Source organism: Clinocottus analis, unplaced genomic scaffold (genome assembly GCF_023055335.1).
Source record: "Clinocottus analis isolate CAN_PGR_092001 unplaced genomic scaffold, fCliAna1.0.p SCAF_5, whole genome shotgun sequence".
NCBI classification, from domain to species: Eukaryota; Metazoa; Chordata; class Actinopteri; order Perciformes; family Cottidae; genus Clinocottus; species Clinocottus analis.
In genome coordinates, this window is record NW_027176207.1 from 20,602,751 (window position 1) to 20,612,750 (window position 10,000).

At 46.2% G+C, this 10,000-nt stretch overlaps 1 protein-coding gene across 2 annotated transcripts in view; it reads right to left on the reverse strand.

Annotated features, from left to right (window-relative positions):
* ppm1e (protein phosphatase, Mg2+/Mn2+ dependent, 1E) overlaps positions 1–10,000 on the reverse strand; it is a 35,639-nt gene that overhangs the window by 1,121 nt on the left and 24,518 nt on the right. For both annotated transcript variants that reach the window (XM_068600646.1, XM_068600647.1), the window contains 6 exons: positions 9,843–9,964; positions 8,746–8,945; positions 8,306–8,494; positions 7,369–7,512; positions 6,834–6,927; positions 1–6,185 (listed from right to left, as the gene is read on the reverse strand). The exon at positions 1–6,185 is cut by the window's left edge and continues 1,121 nt beyond it. In XM_068600646.1, the coding sequence (XP_068456747.1) occupies positions 5,260–6,185; positions 6,834–6,927; positions 7,369–7,512; positions 8,306–8,494; positions 8,746–8,945; positions 9,843–9,964 (1,675 nt within the window). In that variant the 3' untranslated portion in view covers positions 1–5,259. The remainder of the gene's footprint in view (positions 6,186–6,833; positions 6,928–7,368; positions 7,513–8,305; positions 8,495–8,745; positions 8,946–9,842; positions 9,965–10,000) is intronic.

The window sequence follows — 10,000 nt, forward strand, 5'->3', positions numbered from 1 at the left end:
ACATTTTAGCCTTTTAACCCAAACAACAACAAAAAGAACTAGATTTCATACAGGAGGTGTAGGAGTGAGTTGAGTCCTTCGTACTGGCGGCAGATTAGGACTCGCGAGCCGGTTCTCTACGGGGGGAAACGAATGAGGACTTGACTTCAGGGAGCGCCAGCGTTTCTGCTCCGTGACCTTTCAAGTTCTGGCTGACGGAGACACATTTACGTTGTTGCCTCTTTCAGCAGAAGACAAATCCCTCAGAGAGCCTTTTAATGCAACGTTATTATTGCTTAGAGAGAAAGGGGAAAAAAAGAAAAAGCTTGTTTTTTGTGTGTGTGTGTAATAGATTAATGGAGGGGCTCTCTATAGTTAAGACAGTGATTATGATTACCACCATCCTCATCATCATCATCATCAGGGAAGGGAAACATCCGACTCAGAGGAACGTTTTTTAAGTGCAAGCGGAGCGTGAGTGAGGGAGGAGGTGTGGGCTTCTCCAGCTTCGTTAAAGAGGATTCACCACGAGGAGTGATGGGGGTTTTATTGCTCATACAGTGACAACTTCTGGTGTTTTTTGCGATATGATGAGTCACACTGTATATAACTGGTTTACGGGGTTTTGATGGATGCAACCCATGGATCCCCCACACCTTTTCCCCCCTTAGAGCGCAGATAATTATTCACATCATCACTGAGGACCTGCTGTGAAACTACATCGGTGAATCACAGGGCAGGAAAGTACTGCACAGCTGAGCTGAGGGTGTGGCCTCAAGTACAACGTACTCCAATCAACTGCCACCATTTACACACAAAAAATACTTGTGTGTGTATATATACCATCATCTACTTAAAAGATGTTGTTATAATGACAGAAGCCCAAGTACAAATATCAGGTTTCTTGTTATAATATCCAAAAACAAGTTGTCATAACAAAAGACCAAGTATCTTGTTGTACAAGTAACTGACGACAAAGTATTTCACTGTCAGAAGAAGTATAATCGTGTTGTAAGAGCATCTAATGCCGATGTCGCTCAGTCCACCACTTTGGTCCTGACTGAAATATCTCAACAACCGTTGTATGGATTGTCATGAAATTTGGTGCGGCCATTCGTGGCGCCCAGAGGATGAATCCTGGTGAATTTGGTGATCACCGGATTTTCGCTCCGGCGTCACCACGAGGTGTAATAGTGGGTTTGAGTGAATTTTCTCCAGATCCATTGGATGGATTGTCATGAAATTTGGCACCGAAATTCATGTTCCCCTGAGGATGAATTGTAATAACGTAAGTATATTTGGATCAAGCTTTTATTCTGGTTCTCAAAGGAAGAACAAAGTGCATGTCAACGTATCGAACCACTCTCTTTTTGTCATGTTTAAATTGGCAGCTGCAGATTGGAGATGCAGTATTTGAAGCCGATAATTAACATTTTCATGTCTGTTTTAGCCCCAGATTTGGTTTTTCATGTCAGGGTAAGAAAGCAGGGGTGAAACAGCAGCTAGGCCACGATAGTACACTACAACTCTTCCAGGGAAAGCCGGACTGGTTCAACACCTTTTATATATTTTAGCAGCTCTTGAAGGCAGCGGCAGTGTTTACAGACTGATGCCCCTCTCCGGCTGTTCCATAACATCACATCCTCACCTCCACCTGGCGGGAGACTTTAGGGATCCAGATCCAACAACTGACCCAACTGTCGGGCCTCGTGGAACATGGATTAAAACCATTGATTTACAAGACATAATTATTATATGTACACTCCTCCAGCATTTCGCTCAACTCACAATTAGCACTCATAAATATACATATGCATCCAAAAGTGTATTTTTGAAAGATGACCGTGATTTCCGTTGCGATCTTCTCGGGGTATCGACCGACGTTTCTAGAGACCGCAATGGCGCCTCAACAAAAATGGGATCCAGTGGCTGTGGTTTGTTGAGTGTCTCGGCAGTACATTCCTTATATCTAAGATAGTAAGATACCCCAAAGAAAACACCACCTCATGTGGACACGCCTCCCAGCGAGGACACTGTGGGACACATGAGGTACATTCTGGCTCCACTGACGCTCTTCACTAACCGTGAACAGGAGAGGGAGCCGCCATCTGCCAATGAGACTGAAAGAAGGGAGGTGATGGCCCCTCAAGACAGTACCCACTTATCTGGCGAATCGGGCGGAGGAAGGTGGAGGCACAGTTTACAGAACCTGGTCGTCACTAACGTCCCAATGTTTGGAAAGTCACTGCGTCAACCAAAGAATTTGGGGAATGACCATGTGAGGAAATGTCAGGGGGTAATTAAAGCGTCCAAAATGACCGTTCAGTAAACTCCACCCCCGATGTGTGATTGATGTACCATGATTTGACCATTTTGGGCTGCTTGCGATTGGCAGTTGTTGTTTTTTCCCATTTGGATCCGAGCCAATAATGTCTAGAGATGCTAGGCTATCGCTAACATTGTCAGACTGACGGACCGCACGTCGTAACTACGTCAGCTCGCTTTTATAAGTAAGCTGTGGGGGTATATTGGTTGTTAAAATGCGTCTTTTCTCGTGGTTATGACTCTTATGCCGTACTTTTACTTTGAAATACGATGATTTCAAGTCTCCGGTACGATAGTTTGACATTACTCATCTGGCAACGCTGCTCCACATACTTTGAGTTTTTTAAATTTTTTTAAAGCCTTTCCAACCTCAAAAAACACAAGAGAAAAGATTAAGGAATGTTAACGTAGCATTACTTCCAAATCTAAACAGAATATCTAACAACATTATTTGTCGAGGTGACAGGATGTGTTGGGAAAAAAAAGGCTCCAAACCCTCAGGATTGAGACTTTTACTGGGAAGTATTTCCCCAACCAGTACTGGAAGCTACTAACTACAGTATATCTCAGTGCAACGTGAGCATCGCTACACCAGTCTTACGCTGAGATAACTTTACATCAACAACTCGGTTTGTCCTCATCCTCAGATCTTTTTTCTCTTAAAGTTAAAAAAAAATAGTTTGACATACTGTTTGAAAAACAAACAAAAGAAAATGTTTTTCCGTGAACTATGCACTCAAACCGGGTGATTATTTTTTCCGACAGTTTCCTCATCATACTGCATGTACTACTGTGGATAACTAGTACAAGTACAGTACAAAAACACTTAATTTTCTTCTACATGGATTATCAGCTGCTGACGTTGCTAACGTTATGCCAGTCTCATGTAGCTTTGCCTCTTTCTTTTATCATTATGTCACATAGAGTAGTTAGGAAAGGGAACCTTTAAGACTCCTTATACACGGTTCTTGTCTCAAAGTCAACCGGACAGAAGAGTTTTCCACCAAACTCCCGGAGTCAACGCTAACAGTCATTTACATTTAAATATATAGCATTAAGAGGCAACCAAAGCATTTGTTTAGGACTTTGAAAATGACACGTCACATGTAGCTTTACCCTCAGTCTTTAAGCGTGATGTCACATAGAGTAGTCAACAAAGGGCATATTTAAGACCCCTTATACACGGTTCTTGTCTCAGAGTCAACCAGACACACAAGTTTTCAATAAACTCCCGAAATTAACGCCAATCAACAAGCCAGCGAAGATAGAAATATGCCAGCGCCGGTTATTTTAGCATTTTTTCGACGGCCAGAAACAATGTTTCGAAAACAGTTACTGTGAATTTTGAGTTGTAGCTAAATGTTGTAGCTAAATGTTGTAGCTAAATGTTGTAGCTAAATATTGAAGCTAAATGTGCAAGATTAGTAGGCCTGACAAACTAAAGGGGGCGGGGTTTAGAGCACAGTCCTTTGCTCCCACAACACATTTAGAAATATAACATTAAGAGGCAACCAAAGCATTGTTTAGTACTTTAAAAATGACAATCAAGACTGAGGAAAGTTGGAGTTCACAAGGGGTCAGAGGTTTACTCATGATTTCATAGTTTCATAGAAAATGTTTAGTATAGCTAGTTTAGTCGGTATAGTTAGATGCAGTAATGCTGTTTTAAGCACAGATCAGTCTCACCATGTTAATATGGGTGCTATTTTTGTTTTTTTATTCATATAATTTTGGGTTATTTGATGATTACAGTTGTTTATTCTGAGTATGGTGTTGGGTATATGAAACCAATGTTGTTGAGCTTTGCTAACGTAACCGATGACTGGGGATCGTTAACATCCACCATTTTATTTACAGATTCTCCTCATGTTATTCCGCTATGAAACCTAAAGGACGTGTCGGGAAATATACTTATTCACTTTCTTAACGGTAAGTTTGACGCGTGAGAGGGGTATCAAACTTTAGGAAATCAAGAAAATGAAATTAACGCCAAACTGCTCCTTTAACATGGCACGAAGTCCTTAAGGGTTAATATCAACACATGGATTTAATAATTCGTGGAGATGTGTGTAAAGGAAGGAGGCTTTAGTAACACATATGGAAGGCACGTGTTCTGCAGCTTTCAGCTATCATGGCTCAACATTAAATAGTTTGCACTTATCAAGCATGCTGGATATACTTCCAATGGGTTTGGTGTAAAAGGGAATACACTTGGGAGTATTTTGCAATCTCTCCTGTGACCCAACAACAAAAATAGGTATTGAGTATCCCTCCACTCAGGAGTATATATATATATATATATCCCCATCTGGAATACTGGGAATACATTAAGCGTTTATTCAGGTAAGTGACTGCTAATCTTTTATAATCCGGCGTTAAGTGCTTTTATCTGCAGACAAATTGCGGTTGGATAATGGCGAGGTCATTGACTGGATGGAGAACAGCACGTAACCTAGAAAACCAGGAGCAACAATTGTTCCGGCCTCCTCCGTTAACGTTGTCTGCCACCAAGGGATTGTTACGTCATTAGAGTTTAATTTAATGTTCGGTCGCTTGACGTTGACACCTGGGAACATTGGATAGACGGAAGGACAAAAGTATTTAGCGTACTTTTAGTTTTTGTAGCATTTGAAGGCTCATTATTTTTTCATATGAAGCCATTCTCTCTCATACGTACCCGAGAACAAGTGTTGGGCGACCGAGCTCATGAATTAATCTTCAACGTGTGTTCAGGCTGAAAACATGGAGGGATCTGCAGGGGCTTGTGTCTTAGTGGGCCGGCTGACATTTTTAGCTCAATATATAACCACATCATTTTCTGCAGGAGCCACGACTACCTACTATCAAAGAAAGACGTGTCGTTGAAGGCCGAGGTGGGTCGGGGGGACGGGCTGAGGGCAGGACCGGACAAATGGAGGAGATGGTTTTGGTTTTGGGGGGGGGGTCACCTCTCTTTTAGAAGGCGGCGTCGCGGGGCAGGTGAGGCGCCGCCACTCCGGCCCTTCGGTCGGAGTGGCGGTGCGCGCGCGGCAGCAGTTGTCCGGCTGGCAACAGGCCGAGCAGCCGCTTGGATGCTGCCGGCCTCCTCCGGACCCGCCGCCGACTCCCGGAGCCGAGCATGTGGCTCTGCCTCACCGCCTGGCCCAACAGCGCGGCGGCCTGGGGCCACAGCGGGTCCGTGAAGCCCGAGGCGCCGGGCTCCTGAGAGGGCATGCGGGACCTGCGCCTCGGCGGGCGCTCTTCTTCTCGGTAAATGCGGGAGGCCGGGAAGAGGTCGCGACCCAAGTCGGAGAAGGGTTGCCGCGGGATCAGGGCGATGCGGCCCTCCAGCGACGGCCCCTGCAGGTCGAGGCTAGTTCTGTCCGTGAACGAGTCCGTTCGGTCTTCGTAGCCGAGGTCGGCGGGCGCCGAGCACTGCTGCAGCGGCCAGCCGCCGCCGCGACCCTTCCCCCCGATGTCCGCGGTGCTGCCGCCGTCGCGCTCCACCCTGACCGCCTCGTCCTCCTCCTCCTCCTCTTCCTGCTCCTCCTCCTCCACCTCCGCGACCTCCTCCGGCACCGCATCTTCCTCCGCCGCGCCCTCCTCCTCGTCCTCCGCGCCGGTGGCCAGCGGCGAGCGCGGGTCCCGCAGGAAGACCACTATGACGGTGATGTTGTCGCTGGAGCCCGCGTCGCGCGCCGAGGCCACCAGCTTGTGGGCCACCATGGTGGTGTCGCCGGTGTTCTCCTCCAGGTGGTCGCTGACCACCTGCACCGCCTCGTCGGGAGTCACCGTGTCCCAGAAGCCGTCGCAGGCCAGGATCAGGTAGTCTTCTGAACCGTCCAATGGGAAGACGTCATGGTCCGCCTCACCGCAGATGTACGGCTTGTGCTCCGAGTCGCCTGCCAACAGAGGTTAAATCGTCTAGATGGTCTCGTTTCAGCAGACCAAGATAAAACAGTATACTCTACATAAGGTTCACCGTAAAAGTCGGGTTACAATCCGCTACTACCTTCGCTGGGTGTCAGCGCTAGCTCCCCGCTGTAGCCAGCTAGCGATGCTGCCGGCTCTCCCGCTAGCTCTCTGCTAGCTCCCCAACAACCACCGAAGGTAGTGGGACCAGCCCCGGCTCGACACCCGGCTCGGGCGGCAGGGGACGCGGGCAGTAGCATGAGCTAGCAGCAACGAGCTAGCAGCAGCGCTAGCTTGCTACAGCGGGGAAACCCACCGAAGGCAGGAGCGGCTTGTAACTCGACTTTTACGGTTCTAATGAGCGTTATCCTTCAATATTCAATAAAATATGCAACGAGGACTTCAGCTTTCGTGTTTCTCTCGTCACAGATCTCTGATCATGTGACTTTGTAAACAACCAATCAGTGTTTAAACCAACAGGGGGAGAGCTAGTAGCATTAGCAGAAATGCTAACGGAGAACCAGCAGAGATTCCCTTCAGTTACATTATGATGCGTTCAGGCTCTGCTTAGTGAAAATGAATATCATTATCATGAGTTCAATGATCCGTTGCACCACCGCTGCATGCCATCGCTTTACCTATTGCTCTGGATACAGACAGGCTGCCGTTAACCCTCCATGTGCCGAACCAGATCACGCATCCTCCCAGAGCCTCGATCCTCAGCTTCTCATCCTGCAGACGCACAAGATACATGTTAGTGGTGGTTATTTAAACGTTCAAACGAGCTATTGTTTCATTTCAAACCCTCAGGAATGAGTTTAAATGCACTACAAATACTTTATCATGCGAAGTCTGAAGAAAAGCTTTGCTGACGCAGCACCTCGCCTGTTAATTCAAGGTTTTTAATTCACTGAGAAACTCTTGACACTGAAACAGGAAGCCGGACCTGTTTTGAATCCGCACACATTTTGATGCTAAACTAATATTTATCCTCCTCTTATTCAACTGCTGCTCAGAAGGATCTTTGTCTCTTTCAGTCAGTCTGGTTGAACCATCGTGCGGCGTTTTGTGTTGCATGTGCAGAACAAAATATTCATATTTCTACAAGCTAAAAGCAGGAAAAGACTATTTCAGAAAATGCAGAATGTGTGGGTCTCTGTGTGTGTGTGTTACCTCTCGGTCTGGTTTGTGTGGTTTCATCAGCTCCACCACTTGTCCCTTCCTGACCAGGATGACCTGCGAGTCCCCCAGCCAGGCCACGTACAGCGTCCGGCCGCGCAGGAACGTCACCACGCCCGTCGTGCCGCATCGCACGTGCTGCCGGACACACACACACACACACACACACACGTTTCAGTGTTAAGCTCACGCGCGCCGAGCGGCAGCTGCACCGCGACTGTACTTCACACTGGAATACGGGATCGTGAGTGAGTCATTGGTGGAGGTTCATGTTTGTGTTTCGGTGGAGATAAAGACCCAAATAGAGGCAGTGGAGTCAATGTGCATCACATCCAACATCCAACGTTCCCGGTTTCTGCCGCTGTTTATTCTTACGCGACAAGTTGGCTGATAAAATAGGTACTTGAGGTACTTGTACTTCATCTAGGTATTCCCATTTTATGCATGTTTACATTATAAGGTGTAATAATCCACCCAGTAGTATATAGTGTAATTGCAATTAGCTCCACCTTCACCATCTGTAACATTAAAGTGATGAACTCATGAATCCATCAATTATTATAATCTGATAATTGAATATATATCATTGAGTACACAATGAGTACTTTTGGTACTTTTAAGATGGATAGATGGAGCAATACATGTACTTTATTAATCAATAATTATGTAGTAGTATTACATATATTTGGATGACTGAGTGAAATGTACTTGTCACATTGTGGTATTACTACTTTTACTCACTACTCGCAACTTTTAAGTCAAATATTTCAATACTTCCAGGTTGTCTATTGCCCTGCTGCAATTTTATTTTGAAGTAATAGCAGTAGTATTGTTATTATTCAACAAATCCAAGCGTCTTTAAGCATTTTGTATTATTATTATTATCCTTTTCCATGGTTGCAGCGCTCCGTGTGGTTTGACGCTAGCTTACCTCTCGCTTGGCCTTCTTCACGAAGCGCTCGTCGGTGACCCTGAAGGCGCCGCAGAGCGCCTCGATCGGGTCCTGGTCGAAGCATTCCTGCTTGACCAGGTTGACGTGCAGGTGGTTGGCGGCAAAAATGGCGGCGTCCACGCCGCCGTGGCCGTCAAACACCCCAAAGTAAGCCTGCTCCTCCTGATCCTGAGGGACAGACGCAGTCACACCGTCATGCTGCGCTCACAGCGAAAGCGTTGAGAATCTTTCACGCAAAGTCAATGCACAGACGCGGAAAATTAGCCTCATTCGCACAAGTTAAACATTAAGCAATACAAAATATGTGAAAAACAAGTTATATAAAAGCAGCACCAGAGGATAAATGAAAAGGAAATCTAACTGAAAGTAGCCAGACAGCAGGGCGATGAAGTGAAGCTTCGTATCTTCATCGTATCTACCTGAAGGTTGAAGAGCGTGTTGAAGTCGGGGATGATGACGTGCTTGTCCTCCATCTTGCGCCTCATGTTCTTGATGGCGTGGATGGAGGTTTCGTAGTACGGCTGAGGACGGCGGCGGAAAGGCAGCTCCTTCATCCATTGGCAGCAGATCTCAAACAGCTGGTTGAACACCAGCCAGGCGAGCTTCACAGACTCCATCTCTAACACACACACACACACACACACACACACACACACATTTAGTTTAGTTTAGTTTTCTTGATAGACCCACTCCTGTATTTCCATCGTCACTACATCTTTCCTTACGTGCCATTATAAACAATTATAAACAAGCTTAAACTCCTGCAAATTAGCAGCGTTATAAAAAAAAAACAGCAGCAGTGGATATACAAGGTACATGATACAGATCAATAATATCAGTTTTTACAATCAGCTGATGAATCTATTAATATTTTAGCTTTTTAAACATATCTTCTGTCATAAAATCCTGTACGCGGCGTGACCCATGTGTTCACCAGATTGTAGATAATTTAGCTACGCTAACGCCCCTGGTACTCTAACCCGCGCCCCTAGTACTCTAACCCGCGCCCCTGGTACTTTTTATTTATTTACTTTCGCAACCCTTGTATGCCGAAACGGACTTCACCAACTTCTTCAGGGGCACTAAAAGTAAAATATATATACATTTATATATACATTTTCAAACGTATTTTGTCGCTTTAAGCTCAACAACACCTTTACCTCTCGTGCTGTTGATTTAAAAAAAGCCCTTAAAGATGAAGTGCAACCTTTAACGTTTAGTATCCAGAGCACCACTGTGGTGAGAAGATGATTACTTTAATCCTGCGGATCATTTTAATGAGAATCTGTGTGTTTTATTCTGCCCTCTAGCGGTCAAACGCCACTTCATGCAGCTTTTGTGCAGTTGAGAACTGGGACAAAGCCCTGGTGGTTAGATGCCTGCTGCGTATCTGTGTGTGTGTGTGGGAGACCTAATTTGACTGTGCCGCTATATGTGTGTGTGTGTGTGTGTGTGTGTGTGTGTGTGTGTGTGTGAGGGAGAGAGAGCAGTCTCGTGGGCTCCCCGGGGGACTCACGTGGTATCGGGTCAGCTCCATCTTCCACAGGCTTATTGAGGTGATGGATGGAGAGGTCGGTCTGCAGGAGGCTGTCGGCTGTGGCTCTGGCCAGCGCTGCAGCCAGGGAGCACGGGCAGTTACTGTGGAGGGAGGGAGGGGTAACGCAGTTATGAATG